Here is a 25327-nt window from a genome sequence, read left to right as displayed (position 1 = left end):
TTCTCTATTTTCTCTTTTTGTCTTTTCCTCTTTTATTTCATTTTTCTTACCTTTCTTCTTTCTTTTCTGTTATGTTTATTTTCTTTCTTTTTCTTTCTCCATCTCATCTTTTCTTCCTCTTTCTTTTCCTCTTTTCTTTACTCCTATTTTTTCTTTTCACTTCAACTTTTCTCTCTTTCTATCTCTTTCTCCTTCTCTCCCCTTTCCCATCTCCATTCATTCTCTCTTTCAATTTCTGTTGTGTTTCCTTAACTGAACCAAAGTGCTAGATGGTAAGGCCATGACTTCCCAATAAGATTTAATTATGAGTGCAGATATGAACAAGATTTAGACTATTAAGCCATGCACTTCAAAAAAAAAAACCCTTTAACATATTTTGTCTTTAAATCTTTTATCACCTGCAGAAATTAATTAAGTGCAGATGCCCCGGGTTAGGGTTTGATGCCAGGGTTCATTTCCTGTCTATGCTTTGTCAGACAACCTATTACACCTCTCTCCTGAACTGTCGGCCCAGCCAGCATGGGCCTCATAAATCACCCTCCCACTCTCCTTGGGCCCGTGCACCGAGCTGGTCCTTTTTGGGGGAGGCAAAGCTCCAATCCCTTATTCATGCACACACTATGGACGACATGCCAAATGTCACCCGCATTTAAACAAACCATTTGTTAAGCAAATTATAACTCCATTGTGCAAGAATGCAGCTTAGCGTTGTGGAGGCCCAGGCCAGTGCTGCTGACTTTTAATCGTCCTGCTTTTGTGCAGAGAGACATCCCACCCTGGCATCCAAGCCTGGAGAATGACAAGCGGGTTTGTTTGAATGGTCCCAGTGCTGTGCAGCAAGCCAAGGGATGTGAGGCAGGGGAAGTAGCCAATTTGGTAACCACAGCAACAGCATTCTTTCCAGCCCATCGGACTCGTTAGGGCCCCTATTCTACGGGGGAAAGTAAACTCAGGTTCTGTTGGGTTATTTCAACACTGGAAGTATCAATTCATTTAAGGACCATAAAAAGGCTGCCCCGAGCTGTGGCTTCTTCTCATTAAATCTCTGTTAATGCTGTGAAAGTGAAAGCTTCATGTTTATGGTTTCAGAATGTCCAGGCCGGATTTAATGAGTTTCCACGTTGGTTTGGGAGTCCACACACTCCTGGATTATTTAGAAGGCAAGGCAGCTGGACATGGGGAAACAGACCCACTCTCTCTCACCTATGAGAACAAGAAGACAGAGTTTGCCCAGGATACCTACCAGGTCTACAATCAATATCTTGCCTACTTTGAGCTGCTCGCGCAAGTATTTGGCGGTAATTGCCACCGAATTAAAAAAGCAGAACCCCCTGCAGAATAAAGAAGAACAGAGAAATCAGAAAGCAAATCAGCCAGGAAAAAAACCATTATAAATAACATTCAGGGCATTTCTCAAAATGCTATATGATCTCCAAAGCCATAAATCTGCTTCTGGGAGGACCTCGCGAGCCTCTGCAGGCATCTGCTAACAATTAGAGGGTTTCGGAGACGTGCATGGGGCAGGTGACTGCCAGTAACCCCAGTGCTCCAGGATAGCCAGTCTTCCCTGGTACTTACATGGCTGTTGACTCTTCAGCATGATGGCCTGGGGGCCTTACAACAGCAAACCCATTCTGTAAGAACAAGATAGGTTTTCAATTATCAGATAGGGAAAGAAAAGAAAAAAAAAAAGAACCCTTGTCTCTTCATGTAATACAGAGCAGCCGGCAAACAGGATTGGAACCTATTAGAGGCTTCTAAGTTTGTTTTCTGCCCCAATTAGCCTTTCAGAGAATTAGCAGAAATAAAACATCTGATTAAAGCCACATATCTCATGTCTCAAAGAGGAGGCCCAATTGGAGCCTGGATGGAACTAGAGGCTTTCAGGGGCTTGAACCCAGCTGGTCACTAAGCACCCCAGCCACTGAACTAAACGGGCTCACTTAGGAAAAAGACTTCATATCTCATTACATCCAGGCCCTGAATTCTTCTGGGAGGAGGAAGAGAAGAAATCCATTCTTGGTGGAAGACGGAGTCCCAGAAGCATTGAGCCACATTGACAAATGCTGAAGCTCAGACACCCTCAACAGATCTCCACACAATGAAAATTTAATTCCCACACCCAGTGTCAGGCAAAATCATAAATCTGTATATGCGTGTGCATGCATACACACGCACGTACACACACACACACACACACAAGCACAAGACTATCCTGAAGGGGATAAAAAAGAAAAAAAAAGACAATGGGAAGGCCATATTTTTTCCAGTCTATAAATTTAGCTTGGAAGTCAGCCAAAGCTTCTAAGTTTATTGGATTCTCTAAGTCAATTTCTAACTTATGTTCTGGAATTCTATAAAGAATTCCTGTGCAGAACAGCAATCAGATCTAGCCATGATCAAGGAATTCCTGAACCTCGAGGTTGGTTGTAATGCATCATAGAAAAATGAAGTAACTCCGTAGCAAACCCAGGATCTATAAATCCTTGTAAAACCATGATGTGGAGAATGGAGGGTCCATTGACTTGAAATAATCATTTCTCAGGAGGTTCTCACTACCTTTCACTTAACTATGACTTGAGAACTAAGTTAATAATAAAAAGTGTATCTTTCCTTTCTTTTTTTTATGGGGGGTAGGGACGGATAGATAGGTGAGCTGTCCCGGACCTGTGATTTCATGAGTGTATAGTACTCCCATGGAAACTTCCTCCAAGGAAATAACTTGACAACTCATCTGCAGCTTGGAGTCTTCAGAATCCTTGGGTCATTAGGAGATTAAGTACTTTGCCTTTGCTCCACAGCACAGATTGTATAAGAAATAGGACTCGAACCCAGGTCTTCCTAATTCCGAGGCTTAAAACGTATAGTAAGGGGGTCTTAATCTAGGGTCTCTGACCTTCATTTTGTTTTGATTTATACTATTTTGATATCTGTACTTCAGTGTCATTGGCTTTCCTTGTATTCTCATGTATTTTATTTTTAACATTCAAAAATATGATTATGAGAAAGGGTTCCATAAGTTTCATCAGACTTCCAAAGGGATGAGTGACACAAAAATGATGACACTCCCCTGGTACAGCTGCGACATCCGGCTGCCTTTTCTGTTAACTACGCAATAATCTAAGTCAAGCACATGAGCCATCCCAACTGGGGAGTTTATTTCCAAGCCTTTCATATTAAATGTCGAGAATATATATAGAAAACTAGTCCTTTGCCAAAGTGTTTAAAACAGATTAATTTAATCAATCATGTCACATTAATTTGCATATAATTATCCCTTCATTTGGATGCTACTATGCATAACAACGTGTTCCTAGGCTTGATAGAAATCAGCCAGTTCATTGGTTCTGATAAGCCCTTGATCTGTAAGCACTCCCTATGTTAGGTCCAGCACAGCACTGGCTATCACTGATCATTTGAGAGCTATATGACCCCATGGTTCCTAGCATCAAAGTTGCTCAGGTGACGATAATAACACCCATGAAGCAGCAAGTCCAGGCATAATTAAGTGATAACTTTGTGAAACAGCCTAGGAACAGCAAAGCAGCCCAAAGAGGAAGATCGAGGTGGATTGGAGTCCTCAGGAAGGCTTCACAGGGCATGTGATACCCAAGGTAGTTATGAAAGAGGGTCAGGGTCTGAACAATGACAGAGGAAGGGAAAGGTGAATTAACATCAACAAAGACAAAGAGGCAGGAAATCAAACAGTATATTGTGAAATATCAAGCTTCACAGGATTGGGGAGTTTCTGTTAGAGGGTGGTGGAAAATAAGGGCAGGTAAGGAGTCCCGGTGGGTCCATACTATAAAGACCATTGGAAGTTGGGCAGAAAAATTCATGGTCTACTTCCTTTGGCTGCCAAATTTGTCCAACAGTGGGCTTCCTTCACCTATGCCTCTACTTCCTCTGTTTCTATTCCTCCCAAAAGTCTGTGTAATTTACTTCTCCTTTCAATCTGTTACCAAAACCATTCTTTGCATTGACCTGCTTGCCCCAAATCAGTTGCTTTTACTCATTAACCCCAATTCTGCCTCTCTGGTGCATTAGATACACTCATTACTTAAAAAGAAAAATTACTGATGACATTTCATTTTTATGTTATGGCCATTTGTAGATATGCTCCTCCCTAGCCATCCTCTCACTCTATTCTAAGAAACAAAAACAGTTATGTACAAACAACCAATAAAATAGCATTTTCTGATGAGCTATACAACATTCTGCCCTTTGCTGAGAGGATGTTTCATTACCTATTCTCTGGAAAATGGTAACTGTTTCTTCAGTAGCTCAGAGTTTAGCTTATTTTAGTGTTGTTTTTATTGATATTGTAATGAGGGGCACTAGAGTGAATAGAAAAGATCTGAGTTCAAATTGACCTCAAACACCAGCTGTGTGATCCTGTGTAAGTCGCTTAATCTGTTTGCCTCAATTTACTCATCTGTAAAATGAAAATACTAATAGCACCTATTTCCCAGGGTTGTTGTGAGGATCAAATGAGTTAATAATTTCAAAGTGTTAGCACAGTGCCTGACACGCAGTAAGCACTATATAAATGTTATATCATTATAGCTATTATGGATTATTGTCCTGGTTCTGCTTATTTCATTATGCATCAGTTCATACGGATCTTCTTATTTCTCTCAGTCCACCCTCTGTATAATTTCCACAAAGCAATGTTGCCCTGAATATTTGGTTTATATTTCATCTTTGTTTCTGTCTTTGACTTCCTTGGGATATACATGACTTTGTTTTCCTTTTTTGTTTGTTTTTTACACCATGGTTATTTCTCAATATACCTTCCTTCTCAATTAAACCATCCCTTCTAATAGAACAAAAAAGACTACAGTAACCACATTTGACCATGTATACAACCATTCTACCCCTGTATTAGTGAGATCACAGGGTCAAAGAGTACAAATAGCATAGTCTAAAAAATGAGCATGTTTCTCACACAATTCCTCACCTTTTACTTGTCAAAATTTCTCTCCTTTATTGGCTGTCTATGCCTACGGCAGTTCTTTTGTCACTAAATATTCCATTGCTTTATCCTTTCCTAGAATTTCCTCTTCCTCTAAATTGAGCTAATTCCCTTAGTTCCCCCAGATGACTTCTATAATCTTGACATTTCCTATGGACTCAATCCCTTGGTCCTTAAAAATGGTGCAGTACTAAAAACCCCAGATCTGGAATCAGAGGAATTGGGTCAAATCTTGTCTTTGCCACTTACCACTACTGTGATCTTGGTCAAGTCACTCTCTGGACATTAGTTTCCTCTTTTGTAAAATGAGGGAAGAGTATCAGATGTTCCCTGCCAGCTGTAAATCTTAGTGTTGATAACTAATTGTCTTCAGCATATTATGACTATGAAATCCCTGCAGTGGGTCTTTGAGCTTACCATGAACCATCCAGAACTTCTAATCTTGGACTTTTGTCCATATCCTTTGGTTGGCTTCCAGGCAATGGATCAGAGACCTTCTTCTATGCCTGTTGGCTTACCATGGCAGCCAATGAAACTTGATTAGCCCTCCCACTCTAGTTCATCCCCCCTTCTGGTCCTACATCTCTAGGTTGATATTTTGTATGCAACTCTTTCCATGAAATTCTTGGTTGGTAATATGTTGCAGCCTATTAATTCCCTCTATGAAAGCCTCTAGTGCCCTCTGGGTGACAAAAATAATCTTTGAAAAGTATTATTCTATAATTTGTAGCAATTCAGAATCATCAGAAAAATTCTAATGTTAGAGATGAGAATGTAGGAATCTAGGTCAATAATTAAGAAGATCATCTTGATAACCTTTTGAAAACGCTTTTTTTTTTCAATTATTCAATGTCCTTCCCTTTCATTTATTTGGAGAATTGGTCTCTTAAAATATTCCCAATTGTGCACATCCAGCAAGAATTCCTTTCTATACACTTGGTCTCATCTGCCTTCTTTTTTGGTCTTCATTTTATTTAGTGACTTGACATTTCTACTTTATTAAACTGTATATCAGGGACTAATATGATGCTTATGATCCTCCATATTCCTTTGCTTTTTTTAAAATTACTTTATATTTGAAAATTATATTACATTTATCTTCATTGTCATTCCATTCATCAAAAAGATAAAAGAGGAAGATATTTGATAGCTGAAGTAGTTTCAAAGCTCTTCTGGTCTTCCAGTTGTGGTGATTTCTTTACCTTAATTAAACACCTATAGAAAAATGCTGACATCTTGTGTCAATGGTTGTTGCATTTTCCATTTCCTATTTTTTGGTGTCAACATCTTAAGTGAGTCAGATGTAATTACATTAAATCTTCTTTTCATCATTTTATTTTTATACTTTCTCCTAATTTATTTTTTTTTAATCTTGGCTCTAATAAGCCAATGATATGACTACAGATGGACAGTAGATTCCAACATGACACTCACACTGCTACCTGTTCATTTTCTATTAGTTAATATAAAATCAATTTCCTTCTTTTTTATTATGCTATTTGATGCAAGTCATGTCCAATGCCCCTCAGATTCTATTCTTTACATCATTCATGATATGGAAGTATAAATGAATGGATAAAGCATTTAACAAATACTTACTATAAGCACAGCACAGGAGAAACCAATAGAAAGGTAAGGCCCTGTTCTCAAGGAGATCTCATTCTCATGATGGAGACAACACATATGGAAAGTTTTAGATGGAAGTCAGATGGACAAGTGTCATGGTCCCGAGGGTACAGTGAGGAAACAGATGAAAATGCTTCATAATTAATGCATTTCTATAGTTGAAGTCATATGAATTTCTCATGTTGAAGAAACGAGTTTCTGTACACTTTATGAACATGAGCCTCCTCCTTATTCTTGTGTTCTTATATTAATATTCTTATAATTTCCTACATATTTTCCATTTTCTCACTTATTCCCACCTTTGTATTTAATGAATGAAGTAAATGCTGATTTAATCAACAGGGACTCAGTGAGTTTTTCATAAAATCTCTCTTCCTCTACATCTCTGCAATCGAGATGGGTGCCTATGCTTCAATGATCTTCATGGAATAGGGGCTATTATTCAAAGGTCAACACAGATGAAGACTTATATTAACTCTGTCTATGACAACCAATACTCTTCTGATTTCTTCAGCATCCTTCCAGGCTTACCTTGACGATGCACCCAGTGGTTGAGCTTACTTCCTTATCACATACTCTTGTATTTATTTACTTGCACATATAAAGTTATAGAGATGCAGATGTGTATTGGAAAGAAATATGGACTTGGAATTGGGAAAAGGCAGGTTCTAATGTTGCCTCTGACACTAGCATAAAGTCTTTCAGACTTTGGCAATTTTGCTGATTTAAAGGAGCAAATAAAAAATTTAAAAAGTGAGATTTTCATACCAAAAAAAAAAACACTATGAAAGTTGTCAATACAGACAATGCATTTCCCTAGGGAAAACACTTCCTTAGTGTTCAATGCTGTTATTTAGTAGCTCATTTCCATAAAATCAACAGGAGTTAATAAGTGGGGAACCTGCACTCCAGAACTGTTTTGTGATTACTGCACAAATATATATTGCCTGGTTATGACTTAGCTAACAGAGACAAGGATTTGAAAATAATATACTGCTAAATCACCATAAGCTATTTTCAGATCTTTCACTGAAGAGACCCTGTCCTGAACCAGGATTATTGGTCTAAGACAAGACTTTGGGGGCAGAGCCAAGATGGTGGAGTAAAAACAGTGAGCTCTCCTACAAACACCTCCAAATATTTGTAAAAATGGCTCTAAAGAAATTCTAGAGCAACAGAACCCACAAAAAGACAGAGTGAAACAAATCTCCAGCCCAAGACAACCTGGAAGGTCAGCAGAAAAAGTCTGTTGTGCCAGGCTAGGAGAAGAGCGCAGTTCAGCATGGGCCACACAGGCTGCAGAGGCAAAGACCAGGCCTCAGTGAACCTGGAGCAGTCTTCAGGGGATTGAATCAAGGACAGCTGTGGTGGTTTCCAGACTTCTCAACCCACAAACACCAAAGACAGCTTAGAAGGTCAGTAGGAAAGGTATGTCTGACCATGGTGAGAGAGGTCTGTCTGGCCCCACTCCTGGCACAACCCCGGGTGATAGCTGCTTCCAGAGCTCTCAGCCCACAGATGGAAGGGGGGATTGAGCAACTGATCAGAGTGGGATTATAGGGATCTCTTTGCTGGCACTGAGGCAGGATTCTCTTGCTTTGCCCATGCTTGGATCTGGGTCACAGTTCTGGGTGCTGATCCTAGGGCAAGGAAGAGCACTGGTGTGGTGGGGCTTGTAGTGATAGTAAAGAGGGAATCCTCCTCACAGTTCCAAGGCAGAAGAGAGTGCTTCTGTCACTTATAAACCAGAGCACAGGCCAAGAAAGGAGTAAACACTTCCCCCTTCATCATACCACCTTGGAAGAAATAAAAATGTACAGGTTCCTAGGAGTACCTTTGAAAATAGCTGCACAAACCCTGAAGCTTGGGACAGTACCTTCTACCCAATGGAAGCAGACCCCTACCTTAACAAAGAGTTTAAAGTAATTGGCTGGGATCATGAGCAAGCAGCACAAAAAGAGTCAGACCATAGAATCTTTCTTTGGTAGGTCTTGGGATGGGGGGAGTGGCAAGATGGGAAGAAAATTTTCAACTCAAAATCTTGTGGAAATGAATGCTGAAAACTAAAAATAAATAAATAATTTTTTTTTTAAATTGAAAAAAAATAAGAAAAGACTTCAAAGTGACAAGAGAAGTCTATAACTCACTGCCATTTGCTGCCTGGGAAGGAGGGTTACCAAAAAGGGCTAAATCTCTTTGCAATGCCACCTATTGCCTGGGAGGGAGAAATCCCACAGATCCCAAAGAACAGAAGCAGAAACATTTGTCTGATGTAAATTGGCCTGCATCAATAGCCAAACAGGCTGGTCATGTAGAAGGGTAACTCAAACATCTAGTAGTGGAGCAGCCTGACCTACCGGCAAAGCAACCCAGCCTAGCAGAAGAGTACTCTTGGGGTACCTCGGCCTTATATCTTAGCCTGAGAGCAGCCCAGCTTAAAATGGAGCCAACCACTCTCCTCAGTCACCATACCAATCAATCAATTTTGTGAGGACGATTCATGAGAAAGGACATCGAGGCCCACAGTTCCAAAGAAGTGAGTTGCCCTGGGCACCTGTGTTCTTTCCCCATCTGACCCAATACCATAATTTAAATTTTGTGCCCAATCTCCCCAGTGACACTGTGAGCATTAGTGGGAAAGTGCATCTCAGGTGGGTTTTACTTTTTAGTTTGTTGGAGGATGGGGGAATGCTAGGTAATCATCATGCTTTGGCTAAGAGTAAGTTGAATAAACATACTTGTTAACAGAAAGTAGTAAGAAAGTAGCCCACCACCAAAGTTACCTCAGTCCCTAGAACCCTGAAAAAATGGTGAAACAATTAAATCTCTGAGGTCCTAACCTAGTAGTGTGGCTGCAGAGTGGTTGGGAGAGAAAGCCCAGAGAATACAGTGGTGGAGGGGAGCATAACATACAACAAGAGCGAATCACTTAACTAGTATGTGACTCAAATTACTTGTGATAACTTATCAACTAAGTTATGGATGGGTTGTTACCTTCACTGATGAAGGGAGATTCCCAAGCAAATGGGAGAGAAAGGACAATTGAATCTCAACGTTATACCATCAACATCTATCCAAGTGCATTGCACATATTAAACAAGGATCATGGACAGCCAGAAGAGACTTTGAAAATCATCAAGTACAACTGCCTCATTTTATAGTTCAGGAAGCTGAGGATCAGAGAGATGAATTGATTTGGCCAAGGTCACAAATTGAGAAGAAGAAGGGGGGGGGGGAAGAGGAGCATTTCTATAGCACTCACTATGTTCCAGATACTGTGGTATGTGATTTACAATTTTTAGCTCATTTGAGCATCACCAAAAAACTCTAGGAGGTAGGTCCTATTATTATCCCCATTTCACAGATGAGAAAACTGAAGCAAACACATTAAATGACTTGTCCAGGGTCATGCAGCTAGTCAATGTCTGAGACCCAGATTTAAATTCAGATCTTTCTGACTCCAGACCAGGTTCTCTATCCACTGTGTCACCAGCTGCCTCTATTACTTAGGAAATACTAGAGTTGGAATCTAAAACCTTGTCATCTGATGCACAAACTCAGTGCATTTTTCCCTTCCTCATACTTCCTGGACTATACCAGGCTACATGGCAGGTACTTAATAATGTGTGAATTTCATTTATTTAGTTTGATTTTTAAGCTTGAAGGAGCTAAGTAACAACACAGATGATTCCAAGTCTAAACTCAGTGCATGAAGTGGCAGTGACAAATGAGGAGAGAATGACATTTGCAAGTCAGACTATCTATCTTAGACCTTGATGACCCAATCTTAGATCTTCAATGACCCCTCATTTAGCAGCCAAAAGAAAATGATGGAAAAGCCATTTCCTTCCTGTCCTATCCTCTCTGGCTATGGATGTGACAGCTGCCTCCAAAGATTAATGGAGCACACCATCCAGCTGGCCTAGAATTCAACTATGCAAATCTTTTTGAAAGTTATTTCTTACAATGAAATGAGCAGTTACCTGTCAATTTGGAAGATGGTCAGTAAGTATAGATAAGAACAGTTGCTACTAGATTCTCTAGTACTCTGACTATCAGACTAACACTCAAAGGCTGGGGAGCAGCCTGGAATAGTAAGGAGGCAAGAAAAGTGCAGGATATTAAAATTAGCATGTGAGACAGGGACCAAGAGCAGCAAAGTCCTTCTCCAAAGCTGTAGGCCTTTAAGATATGTCAAGGCATGCCATAATCACAGTCAAGTAATCAATAAACATTGCTGGAGATAAAAGCACAAAAATGAAAGGCAGCCTGCCTTTGTGAGTGTGTATGACATATATATATATATATATATATATATATATATATGTATATATATATATATACACACACGCACACATATATTTGCATCTATATCAACAAAACAAATCCAAGGTCAATTGCTTATATATATATATATATATATATTATACATACACTTCCGTGTGAATGTCTGTATACAATATATGTGTGTGTATCTTGTGTGTGCATAGTTATTTGTGCATTATATCTCCTATTAACATATGCACTTCTTGACGATGGGGGAAGGGGTATGTTTGCCTTCCTTTTCATTCCCAGAGCTTAGCACAGTAACTGGCATATGGTAAGCCTGTTGTTATTGTTGTTATTCTTGTTGCTGTTGTTTGGTTATTCACTCATGTCTTACTCTTTGTAGCCCTGTGGACCACACAATACCAGTACTATCCATGGAGTTTTCTTGGCAAAGATGCTAGAGCAGTTTGCTATTTCCACTAAATGCTTATTGACTAATTGACTGGCTGGGGAATCAGAAATAGCTTCATGTAGAAAGTAGAACTTACTACCTAGTAAGTGTCTGAGATTGGATATGCATTCAATAACATCAGTCTTCCTGATGCCAGGCCTGGAGCTTTATCCATTGCACCACCTAGCTGCCCCGTAAGGATCCAGTTTCTTTCAAAAATCTACTGAAGTATCACTGTCTACATTCAAAACAAATTTCCGCATTGGCCATATCCAGAAAAGAAAATGTCAAATTCTGCATAATGAGTCCTTCACCACTCTATGAAGAATGGAGTAGCATGTTTTATCATGAGTCCTGTGGAATCATGGCTTATCAATGTATTGCTCAGAGCTCCCAAGTCTTTCAGGGTTGTATATCTGTATACTATTATTGTTATTGTATAAATTATTCTCCTGATTCTGCTCACTTCACTCTGCATCAGTTCACATAAGTCTTCCTAGGTTTCTCTAAAACCATCCCTTTCATCACTTTTTATAGCATAATATTCTATCACATTCACATACTTAACTTATTCAGCCACTCCCCAAATGATTGGCATGCCCTCAGTCTCTAAGTATTTGCAACCCACAAATGAGATGTTACAACTATTCTTGTTAAAAAAATCATCATTTTAAAAATAGTAAAAATAATTTAAAGTCAATAAAAATAATTTTAAAACATGTTATAATATAATAAAAATCATTTTGTTATTTTGATATTATTGTTCTTATTTTTCCCTTTTTTCTTCTCACCTTTCCCTTTCATTTTCCTTTTTAATGAAATGTGTTTTTGGATCCAATTGTGTCTGTATGTGTTGGGGTATATTCTTATCTCCTTTGATGATTAAGATGAGGATAAGGTTCAAGTTTCCTGCTCCCCCAACTTCTTCCTCAGCTTCAAATGCTTCTACATGCTTGCTCACTCCTAGTAAGTATGTGAGACAATGTTCCCTAATCTCCCTTTCTTTGCTAACCTAGTGAATTTTCTCTCTTTACTTTCCCTTATTCTTTTAAGATCATCAATACATAACGGAACCACTCCAAAGCCTTCTGTAAAACCAGACTTGCTCTGTGAGAGGGTAGCACCATTCCCCGTATTTGAATATGCATAGTTATCCTTGTTTAGTCCCTTGCTCATTCACGTTTCATTTTTTATATTTCTCATATTCCTGTGTTTGCACTTCAAAGTTTTAAACAGTTTAGGTCTCTTCATCAGGAATGCTTAGAATTCCTCACTTGCATTAAAGGGTCATTTTTCCTCCTGTAGGATTTTACTATATTTTTTTCTGGGAAAGTTATTCTTGGTTTTAAGCTCATATCCTTTGCCTTCCGGAAGATCATATTCCAAGCTACCTATGCTTTAAGAATGGCGGCTACTAAATTGTTTGTGATCCTGATGGTCCTTCAATCCTTTCTTTCTGGCTGCTTGTAGTATTTTTTCTTTTACCTGGAAGCTGTAGGTTTTGTCTATCGTGTTTCTTCAGAGTTTTCATCTATAGGATTTCTTCCATGAGGTTACTAACATATTTTTCCCATTTCTATTTTGTCCTCTGATTCCAAGAAATCCAGTAGGATTTTGTTGTTGTTTTGCTTTTAGATTTGTTGAAACATGATGTCTAGGCTCTTTGGTCATGATTTTCAGGTAGTCCAGTGATTCTCTCCTCAATCAATCTTCTAGGTCAGTTACAGTTTTTTATTTGGTTGTTTTTTGCTGAGATACCAGATATTTTCTCCTATTTTTCAGACTGTCCCCTTTTATTGTTACCACTTCTTCTTGCCTCGTGGAGTTATTAGCTTCTTTTTGGTGCATCGGAACTTTCAGGGTGTACATTACTGGCTGTGGTTTTGTGCCTCTTTTCCCAAGCTGTTGATTTGCTTTCTAGTTCTTTCTCCAATACCATTCCTTTTCCTCTTTCCTCTATAGTTCTCTCATTTCATTAATAAAAATATTTTAATTTTTTAACATTTACTTTATCCAGTTGAATCTTTGCCCAAGCCATGTTTTTTTTTTCCTTTGACACTTTGTTTAGAGATATTTTGGAATCATTTTTATTCTTCTTCTGAGTTTGTGTCTTGAGAATGTATCCCTCTCATTATAATAGCTTCTTATGATGGGATTCCTTTTTGTTTGCTTATTTTTCCAGACTCCTTATAGACTTTATATGTTATAGTGAGGCTCTGTGCACTCTTGAAATGAATGCCTGGGCTGGTCCAACTGCTGCTTTCTTGGGGTATCGAGTGCCATGTTGCTCCAGGATCTCAAAGATGCCTCAGGTTGGGGACTGACAAGCTTTCAGCGCTCCTAAATTCTGATGATTTCACCTCTGGTCTGATCTATGTAAGTTCCTGACCTGGGTTTAGGTCTGAGCAACAGGTCTGTGGGCTTGTCCCATTTGGAGTTTCAGTCAACTGCTGCTTGGAATTGGCCAGTGTCAATCAGCTAGGTTCCCTTTGGCCTGAGATTTCTTCCTGGATTATTCTGCTACAGAGAGTTTGAACTGGATTTGGTTTGTATTGGAATCTGGACCTGAGACCTGCCAATTCTCCTTGAGCTTGATACATACAGATGTTGCTTGTTTCTGAACATGTTCCTTATTCATTTTACAGCCTAAGGCCTGTGACCCCTCCTCACCCATATACACAGATCCTCTCCACAGTCCACCAGGCATCTGTCACCCAGAGCTGAGTAATGATCAACACCTCTGTCAGTTATTATTGGTTCTGGAACCTTCCAAAAGGTCAGGTGTCTCTCTGCTGGGTCCAGGACCTCTCCTTGCCTTGGTAGGCATACAACCTCTCCTTGTGCTAGAACGCTCCACAGGGTATAGACCTGGATAGACCCTGTTTATAGTATGTGCAGACCTGTCTGGTTAGCAACTTATCTCGCCATGATTTCATTTCTTTCTTATATTCACTGATTACAGTTTGGTGCAGTGTGTTTTCCAGATCTGTTTGGATGAATTGCAGGCGAGGGCAGCTCCCTGTATTTCTTCCATTTTCTCCACCGTTTTGGCCCCACATTAAAAGCTACTTCCATACTCTGTGGAACTCCACAATTTCAGAAGAGTTAAAAATGGTGGGGACCCTCAAGGCCATTGAAAAATTAAAAGTGTAATTGTTTGCAGCGATATCTCACCAGTGGTGACTCATGCACCAAAGCTGGCAAGAGACATCCAGGGCATATATGACTGGATAAGGACGTGAGTAACAAATGAGCAGCCTAAATGCTCTTCCAGAAGCTTCAGAGAGGATGTGCTTGACTCTGCTTGACTTTAGAGTTGGTCAGACTATTTCGACCTCGCCTGTCTTTTCATTTTTGAAAAGAAGCAAATCATCAAACTCCCCAATCTTAGGCTCACAGACTTCAAGAGGAAAGGGACCCAGGGCAGCTAGGTGGTGCAGTGGATAGAGCACCACCCCTGGATTCAGGAGGACCTGAGTTCAAATCCGGCCGCAGACACATAATACTTACTAGTTGTGTGACCCTGGGCAAGTCACTTAACCCCATTGCCTAGCCAAAGGGAAAAAAAAAACAAGAGGAAAGGGGCCTGTGAAACCATCTAGATCAGGGGTGAGGAACCTGCAGCCTCAAGGCCACATGTGGCCTTCTAGGTCCTTGGGTGAGGCCTTTGGACTGAGTCCAAGTTTTACAGGATAATTCCTTCTATTAAGGAGATTTGCTCTTTTTTATTTTTTTTTTTAATTTTTATTTTTAGGCAGTTGGGGATAAGTGACTTGCCTAGGGTCACAGAGCTAGTAAGTGTCAAGTGTTTGGTCTGAGGCCAGATTTGAACTCATGTCCTCCTGAATCCAGGGGCGTGCTCTATCCACTGTGCCACCTAGCTGTCCCAAAAGGGATTTGTGCTGTGAAGTTTAGATTCAGTCAACAGGCTACACTTGAGGACCTAGATGGCTACATGTGGCCTGGATGCCCCAGGTCCCTGCCCCAATACGATCTGTTCATTTTACCAAGGATGAAACTCATTGAGCTCCAGAAAAGCTGAGTGGCTGACTCAGGATCATATAGATAAGAAGTGGCAGACTTCTGGTTTTAAAACAAGTTGTTTTCTGACTGGATCACCGTTGGGAAGATCACATTCTCTCTCTCCACTCTCTACAAAAGCAGCAAACTGGTGTAGAAATAGGGCTTTTTGGACACCCCACTTCTCCTTGCAGCTTAATGCCAAACTCCAACATGTTGATTACAATTCAAGTCAATGGAATAATCATCTGTTACATGCCTATTATGCACCAGGTGCTGTGTTAGGAGCTAGGGCTAATTGTCCCTGCTGTAAAACAGCTTCCATTTCACTGGAGGGGACAGAGATGATGTGCACACATACACAGCAATTTCAGCAGGGAGATAAATTTCTCTTGCAGTGAATGGATTGTTGGATTCAGAGTCTGGAAAACTCAAGTTCAGCTCTTTCCTTCACACCCAACCTTCAGCAAGTGACTTTGCACCCCCACTCCCACTCTTCATTTGCTCATCTGTCATGTTTACCTCACAGGGTTATTGTGACAATCCAATGAGATAGCACAGTCCTCTAGGAAGTTGAGCTATTATTATTACTGTTATTGCTATATGGCAACTAAAATGTTGAAGGGACAGCTAGGTGATGCTATAGTGTACAGAGCACAGGGCTTGGAGTCAGGAAGATTCATTTTCCTGAGTTCAAATCTGGTCTGAGACACTTGCCAGCTGTGTGAAGCTGGGCAAGTCACTTAACCCTTTTTTGCCTTTTTCCTCAGCCATAAAATGAGCTGGAGAAGGTAATGGCAAACTACTTCAGTACCTTGGCCAAGAAAATCTCAAATGGAGTCAGGGACTCTTGGACACAACTGAAATGACTCAACAACAAAAATCTGAATTTAACTTTAAGAGAATATAGGGATGAAGAGGTGTACCGCCATGTCTACGTCTGGGGTGAATATGCTGTAGGTACAATTAGAATTGGGGGGAGGATCTAAATGATGTTAAAACAAAATAGATTATTTTTTAAAGAACCCAAAGCATCATGGTAGAAAGAAACTATTTGCTTTAAAACAGTAGATTTCAATTAAAAGAAATATGGCCTTGGTGGCACATTCCTGTCCTCTGGGCACAATGAGATATCCAAATAGTCCACCTCTGACTCTTGCTACCCGTGAGAACCTAGGCAAGTAATTTAACCTATCTGGGTCAATCTCAATTCTTCCATCTGCAAAATGAGGGACTAGATGACTGCCGAGATACTTTCTGGCTATAGATTAATGATACCAAAGGCAGCTAGGTGGCACTGCAATGAATAAGGTGCTGGGGCTAGAATCAGGAATACTTAAGTTCAAATCCAGCCCCAGACACTTACTAGCTATGTGATGCTGGGCAAATCTCTAAACCTCTATCAACCTCATTTTCCTCATCTGTACAATGTAGATAATAATAGCACCTGTCACACAATTGTGAATATCAAATGAGTTCATACTTATTCCCTCTCTTTCTCCCTTTCTCTCTTTCTCCCTCTCTCAGACACTCTCACACACATACACACAAACACACACACACACACACACACACACACACACACACACACACACACACGAGCCGATTTAGCTGTGGTGTAAGCAACATCAACCAGAGTGCTAATTCAGGTGACTGCAGGTCCACAAATAGGATTTCATGGACAATTTGAGAGGAGGAAGTGGGCATTTATGATTGAATTATTCACCAATGCCAATGCAATCTTGCTAATGGTGACATCTAAATGACGAAATGAAGGGCAATCTTGGTCTCTCCCCTTAATTCCCATTTGCTGAGGATATTATTTTTGGAAGATTTTGAGATCCGTCATGAAATCAGATGACTTCAGCCTTAGAAATGAAACTCGCATTTAAAGACAGCTCAGAGATGATGACCCTAAGGCTGTTCATCTACAGCATGGGAAGAAAACGGAGGCTCACAAAGCAAGCTTGTCTTTTGCATACCAGCCAAGAGACTGAGAAAGGCAGCAATAGAAAACAATACAGGACACGTAGAAATGGCATTTTGCCCCAGTAAGAGAGTCCAGGGGAACCAGTAAAACAAGAGAGCTTCTGCACTCAAAGTTGAATTGAATGATGGGCCCCAAAGTCAATGCATAGCTTCCAGCTCACCTCCCTACAGAGGCTGAACAGAAGGAGACTGATGACAGCTTTGGAAAACAGATCTTAGAAAATCTGGCACACAAGTTCCAGGATGGCTTTAGTCATATGCCCAGTCTGGCTCTGGCTGCAAGAAACCATATTTGTGAAAATCAAGCCCAGAGTGGGAAGGGAAGGAGAGATTGAGAGCTCCTTCTATTACATATAATTCATTCTGAGCCACAGCATAAAGACAATAACAGTGATTCAGCTCGGTGTGTGTGTGTGTGTGTGTGTGTGTGTGTGTGTTGGGGGTGGGGAAGAGTTAACAAATATCTGCTTCTATATGACATGACAATAGCCTGCTAGGAAGCCAAAAATTTGGTTTAGCAACCATTTGTTTGGGGCTCCACGATGCCCAACAATGTGTATGAAGGCATTTTTGGCTAACTTAATTGTGGCATTTCATTTTTTTAAGAGAATAAACAGTTCAAATTGGTAGGGAAATATGAGGCTATATCCTGAGTTCAGACTCAGTGTAATCAATATAAAGGATGACACAGAAGCAAAAAAGATGGAAGATTTTGAGGTACCATTTATCATAGATGAATTTGCAAAGGCAGATCACTGTAATTACATTTCTTTTTTAAATTCAAAGTCTTCCCAGACAATAAAACAGATAGTTCAGCAATGAGCAAAGGAGACAGGTTCTATGGTATAGTCAGTGCCTCCTCATTTTCAGTATTCTATGATGGATAGCAGATTAGATATACATGATGTCAGTATAATTAAGTGCCTACTAAATGTGGAGCACTGTGCTAGAATACACTCCAGCAAGGAGTTCAGAGAAAAACTGGTCATACTTCTGGGCCAAGAGGAGCACAAACACTTGCATCTAGAGGGGAATAAGGTTCATTCCTAGGTTAAGACCAGATCAGGAGAGTAGTGACCACACCTCTACTTACATCATACCACCATGGAAGCACCAAAAACTTGCAGGCCCCAGAACTATCTTTGAAAACAGCAGCACAAAATTAAAAAAAAAAAAAACTGAAGCTTGGGACAGTACCACCTTCACCCGGAGGACAAGGCCCAATTTTAACATAAAGTTAAAAGTCAAGAAATAGGCTAGGGAAATAAGCAACCAAAAAAAAAAAACTGACCATAAAAAGCTACTAGGGAAAGTGATAAGAAAGATCAAAACACAAATTCAGAAGAAGACAAAGATGTTATAAAAAAAAATACAAGCAAAGCCTCAAAGAAAAATGTGATTTTGATACAAGCTAGTGAAGAATCCTTAAAAGAGCTCAAAAATACTTTTCAAAATCAAATAAGAAAGGTAGGAGAAAATTGGGAAATAAGATGAGTGATGCAAGAAAATTATGAAAAGAGTCAACAGCTTGGTAAAAGAGGCACCAAAAAATACTGAAGAATACAACACCTTAAAAATAGAAATAATTGGTCAAATGTAAAAGAGGCACAAAAATACACTGAAGAGAAGTTCTTAAAAAGCATAATTGGCCACATGGAAGACGAGGTACAAAACCTCACTGAATAAAATAATTCCTTAAAAAATTAGAATTGGGCAAGTGAAAGCTAACGGCTTCATGAGACATCATGAAACAATAAAACAAAGTCAAAAGAATGAAAAAATGTGAAATATCTCACTGAAAAAGAAAAAAAAAGCAACTGACCTGGAAAATAGATTAAGGAGATATAATTTAACAATTAATGGATTACCCAAAAGCCATGATCAGAAAAAGAGTCTACATATTATATTTCAAGAAATCTTAAAGGAAAACTTGCCTGGTATCCTAGAACCAGAAGGTGAGATACAAATGGAAACAATTTTCTGATCACCTAAAATAGATCCCAAAGTGAAAACTCCCAGCAATATTATAGGCAAATTCCAGAACTACCAAATGAAGAAGAAAATATTGCAAGCAAGCAGAAAGAAACAATTCAAATATCATGAAGCCATAGTCAGGATCACACAAGGTTTAGCAGCTTCCATGTTAAAGGAGCAGAGGTCATGAAATATGATATTCTGGAAAGCAAAGGAGCTAGGATTACCACCAAGAAAAACCTACCCAGAAAAACTAAGTATAATCAAATGGGCATTTAATAAAATAAAATTAATAAATAACATTAATAAATTAATAAAATTTTAAGCATTCCTAATGAAAAGGCCAAAGCTGAATAGAACATTTGACTTTCAAATGCAAGATTCAAGAGAAAGATAAAAAGGTAAACATGAAAGAGAAATCAAAAGAGATTCAATAAAGTTAAACTGTTTACATTCCTACATGGGAAGATGATATTTGTAACTCCTAAGAGTTTTATGATTATTATAGCAGTTAAAAGGAGTACACATAGACAGAAGGCAAGGCTATGAACTGACTATGATGGGATGATTTCAAAACAAAATTAAAAGATGAGAAAGAGGGATGCACTGGGAGAAGGGGGAAGGGAGAGGAAGAATGGGGAAAATTATCTCACATAAAAGAGGTGTGAAAGAAAGAGCTTTCATAAGGGAGGGGGAAATGAAAGTGGGGGAAGGGCAATGCTTAATCCTTACTCTCATCAGAATTGATTTGAACAGAGAATAACATAAACACTCAGCTTGCTACAGAAATGTATTTTATCCCCTGGTAAGATGTTCCTGACTCCCCACTTGTTGGTGTGCATTTCTCACTTAATTTATCAAGTTACATGATTTATCTCCCCTGGAACGGAGAAATTTTCATTTTCATTTTTCTCTTTGCATACCTAGCACCTAGCACAGGAGTACACACATAGTAAGTGCTTAGTACATGCTTTGAGGACTGGATTAGATTAGAAGTGACTTCAGAGACAAGCAAGTCCAACCTGAATCTGAACAAGAATCTCTTTTCAACCATCCGCAACTTGTAGTCATCTAGTTTTTGCTTGAAGACATCTGGTCCCCTACATCTTCAGAGAACTCACCCCACTTTGATGGCTGCTCTGTTAGGAAGTTTCTGTTTTCTTAGGCTAAAACCTTCCTCAGTAACTTCCCCCTACTAAGCTAGTAAGTAGCCGAGCTACAAATCACTCTCCTTCTCTGACTCCAATTCCATCAACTCTCTCACTCTACCACTCTGACTCTTAGCAAATAGCACTGAATTGAGGGGAGGGTGGAGGTGGGGGACTGAGGTTGAAAGAAGACAAAGCAGGGCAATGAGCACAGTATCCTTGGCCACATGATGCAGGTTCTCTTACCCAGAAGGCATCAGCAGGAAGCACAGTTGGATATGATTGCAATCAGCCAACTTGTTTTGACTCTGATGTGGGCTGATGTAACACAAGGCACCAGCCCAGGAACGCATCCAGTTGGAGTCTTCTTTTTTTTTTTTTTGGGGGGGGGATTGTGCCTTTGAAAGAGTTTTAATTCAGGTAAATCAGCCCTGCCTACTAAAAGGATAATTTTGTGTGCTTATATACATCCGTGGAGACAGAAGAATTCCTCTTGCCCAACACTGCCCCACTTTGTTTCACTGTAACTGGAGGGTTTGGAGAATGTTGGTACACTGCCCTTCTGCCCTGTGCACTGGGGCACAATTGCCTCTAAGCCAAAGGAAACCTTTAAGACAATAAGGATTAGGCAGGCCGGCTCTGGCTGTGACGCACGGTTTATTGCAGCCCTGTCTTCTTCAAATTTGACAAAATAGAAGGAGATGGTGCTTATGTGCTTCCCTTCCTGAGCATGGTGTGGCCAAGGCTGACATCTTGAAAAGGAAATACAAAGAAACCTTGAGAAGCACCTTTAAACATTGCAAAGCATGAGCTCAAAATCATCATGGACAATTTCAGAATATTATTTATGAGGGTGATTGGAGGTATCCTGCAAGGGCATTCTCCTCCAATGGTTCATTATGGGCCACAAGTAACCTTGAGTTCTTGAAGGTCATTCCAATGAAGTTCAAGCTCTGGGCAGGACCTTCAAAACTATGCAAAACAACATATATTCATTAAATACCTATTCTTTGTCAGGCAATATACTGGGAGCTGGAGATGCAAAACCAATCAATCAACAAACATTTATTAATTACCTGCTATGCAACAGGCTTTGTGCTAGGACCTAAAAATAATGCTGACATTAATTAATCCTTTTCATCTCTTGAAAATACTGCTAATTTAATTTGTCATATCTTTCAGTGCATATTAGATCCAGTTCTTTCGGATTCCTTCTTGAAGTGCTCGCTGTACCCAGATCTGACATTTCTTATAAACTTTGGGTTGCTTTCCTTTCTTGATTCCGAGACATAGTTTCCGCAGCACTTTTACTACACTCCCCACACTTACTTTCAGACTGAAGTCACTGAAGAGCAAAGTGCTGGCCAACACTGTTTAAAGAACTTTTCCCAGGACCACTACATTTCTTTAGGCTTTCCAATGAATGTTGGCACCTGGTTCCATTCATCTTCATAGCAGTTTCCTTGATTTTTCAAATAATGAGCATGAGAAGATGAGATGACTGAGTGTCCCATAACATGAGACTTTGTACCTCCAGGCAAATGAGACCTATTTTATGAATCCTATTTTGCTGACATTTCTAAGGAGACCTTACCACTTAGATTCCTCACCCACTACTTCTGGTATGAATGTCAACATGGATGTGATTCAGTTCCTTCAGGAGTGAGGTAAACAACAACAACAATTCCTTTAGACTTTAAATTAATGCTTGTATAGTTTTTGAAAGTTTAGGATTCTTGGAACATCTAGTGCCATTTTCTGTCAATCCTCTTCTACCATCAATGAATTGATAGAAATGAGGTGCACAGGATTGAAGGCTCTTTTATTTTCAGATGATTGATGATTCATTATAATGAAAAAAAAAGTCATTGCCTAATGGTCAATTTATTAGCAATTGGCCTTTCTGAACTTCTTTGGGCAGGTGCTTGGGCAGTAAATACAATCTTTCATGGGAGATGTAATAAGGACAAAACTTAATTAAGAGATGAGAAAGAAGGATGCACTGGGAGAAGGGGGAAGGGAGCATAAGAAGGGAGTGGGAAGAGATGGGTAGAAAATATTACACACAAAATACCCATGGGGTTTATTGAGACCCATAGGAATCAGAAGTATGACATGGTCATCCAAAAATGAATGTCAACTCAGGTCACATTGGTAATAGGAGAGTGTCCACATCCAATAGGTGACCAATACCCTGCTCGGCCATCTGTAGCATTGGCCTCAGTTCTAGATATCCATCATATTTTAGTAGGGACACTGGTAAGCCAATGCGATTTCAGAGGAGGGGGACAGAAATAAGAAGACATTTAGCAATCATCCTTATGAAGACTGGTTAAGGATGCTTAACCTAAAAAACAAAACAAAACAAAAAAACAATACTTAAGGAGATGTGAAAGTTGCCTTCAAAATGTGAGTTTCACATGGTAGAAGGATTAGGCTTTTTCTGCTTGACTCTGGAAGATGAAGTAAGGACTAATGGGTGGAAATTACAAAAAAAAAGTATATACCAACTTAATTAAAAGAAAATTGTGTTAAGATTTAGAAACTTTGTAAAAAAAAAAAAGAATAGATTGTCTTAGGAGACAGTGAGTTTCTCCTCCTTGGGAATAACAGAAGCAGAGATTTAGAAGTAGAAGGCTCCTTAGAGGTCACATAACTAGTTGAAACCCTTTATTATGCAGATGAGGAGAGACAGTGAAAAGAATGGAAAGAATCTGCTCAAGGTTGCACAAGTTGGGAATCACAGACATCCAATACCCTTCCATTTCTAGATAGAACGCATGCTCTGGCTATCATTTGGTCTAGATGACCTATGCATTTCCATATAATCTGGGAGTTTGATTACTCTCTGGGGAAATATGCATCCACACAAAAAAATCCAATCACATCTCCTCTTGGAGTTTCAATTTCATAATATGTACAATATTTTAGATATAATATATAATGGGCTATATAATAGAATGCACTATAGAATGCTTGCCATTGTTAATATATGTATAATATTTATTAGCTACCACATTATATACTATATATATTATATTATATATTAATTATTGCTATCTCATTGGGCCTCACAACAACCTGAGTACTTGAGGTATTTCATGCTTATTTTTATAGATAAGGAAACTGAGGCTCAGAGAGAGTAATTGACTTGTAAGTTTCAAGGCCAGGTCTTGGTGGCTAGTGATCTGATTTCCGTCTGCTACACCATGATGCCCTCATAAGATCATAGGATCATCAGTTTCCAGGTGGAGGGGAACAAAGACGTCACCACACAGTGCTCACATTCTGCAGGTGAGGAAACCTCTCCAGAGTTGGGATGTCTTGCCTAAGGTTACAGAGACAGAAGGAAGCAGTGGAGCTCAGACGAAATGCAGCAGGGCTTCTGATGACATGTCTAGCACCTTCTCCCTACTGTTCCCTGCTGTCTGCCAAGCTCTTGGTCAGGGTCAGCTTTGCCTCTGGAACTCTGATACGCCTCCATATACCAATTATAGATCTAAGAATGTAAGATAAAGCTTGACAGGCAAGACTCCAAAAGACCCAAAGCATGATAGAGCAGAAAAGGAAAGAAGCAAAGTTTTCAGGGGCTTATTTAGGGGCTGCTTTGATTTATGGGGCCCATTACAATGATTCTCATTGAGCCCTTTCCCTGACGTCACAAGGCATAACTGATGTGAACGGCTATACCAGATCACAAAATGACAGACGTTTTCTTGGAAAGCTCCAAAACCACTGGCAGCTAGTTGGTTTTCTGAGAGTAGGAGTAGACAAAAGACATTTTGCAATGTAATTTGAGTTGCAATTTTCAAAAATCATGGTGTTCTTTTCAAGAATAACAGGCTTTATCAGTGAACTTAAATGCAAAACACGCAATTATTCCTTGTTGAGATAACAATTGTAAAGTACTCAACACAGTGTCTGGTACACAGTGCTATGTAAACATTAGCTATCATTGTTTTTAATATTAATATTTTTGTTACATTAAGCCATCAGCAGACTGCTTTCATCCTCTCAGTCGATAGGCAACTAGGGGACACCACAGAGCACTGGGCCTGGAGTCAGGAAAACCTGAGGTCAGATCTGGCCTCAGATATTCCCTAGCTGTGGGACCCTTGGCATTCACGACCTCCATCGGCCTCAGTTTCTTCATCTGTAAAATGAAGATAATATAGCATCTACCTCCCAGGACTTCTCTGAGGACAAAATGAAATAATATTTGTAATATAAACTTTAAAGTGTTACTTAAATGCTAGTTATTATTATCATATTATAATTATCATTATTGTCTCCCAGTTAGTAACAAGCCCTCCTAGAGTATTTTGTGTTATGTAAGTCTGAGTGTACTTCCTGGAGTTCCTTTTGTATCTTGCTTATCCATCTACATAGCCTACTCCCTCACTATCTAAAAGAATTCAAGAGTGCAGGTAGGTACCTTACACTACTTAAATTTTGTTTGATTCCAACCCTATGCTCGTCTCAGTGATCTGTGCCCACTAAGTACTCAATAAAGCTTTACAGCAACACAATGAATTGGGCTTCTCATGAAGCTTAATATTTCTCCAGACTATGGTGGAAATGTAACATAATAGGTGCTTTTTGGAGAATGTGTATCTCCAAGATAAGGGCATTGAACACTCCCACAATGCAGCAGATTTGCCATCTCGTTTAAATGAGCACTCTTCCCTTGCTGTAGCTCTATCCATACCTTGTCCATTTCCCAGTCCATACTTGCCTGTCCTATGTGCCTCACGTCTCTGCTACCCTTCATGACATTGCCTGGATCCCAGCGGAATATGTAAGCTAAGGACTTAGGCTATCCCTGGTTCTTGATGTTGGGTCACACTCCTTTTCTTGTCTCTGATGTCATCCTTT

At 39.6% G+C, this 25327-nt stretch overlaps 1 protein-coding gene across 1 annotated transcript in view; it reads right to left on the bottom strand.

Moving 5' to 3' along the window:
- HDAC9 (histone deacetylase 9) overlaps positions 1-25327 on the bottom strand; it is a 573266-nt gene that overhangs the window by 189652 nt on the left and 358287 nt on the right. Inside the window, 2 exon segments of the mRNA XM_078150730.1 lie at positions 1244-1331; positions 1579-1634. Of these exon segments, the coding sequence (XP_078006856.1) occupies positions 1244-1331; positions 1579-1634 (144 nt within the window).

The sequence above is a fragment of the Phascolarctos cinereus genome, unplaced genomic scaffold (genome assembly GCF_003287225.1).
Source record: "Phascolarctos cinereus isolate Bilbo 61053 unplaced genomic scaffold, phaCin_HiC Scaffold_1;HRSCAF=81, whole genome shotgun sequence".
In the NCBI taxonomy this organism is placed as follows: Eukaryota; Metazoa; Chordata; class Mammalia; order Diprotodontia; family Phascolarctidae; genus Phascolarctos; species Phascolarctos cinereus.
Note: the sequence above shows the minus strand (reverse complement) of the source record. Positions and strands in the feature narration are given on the sequence as shown.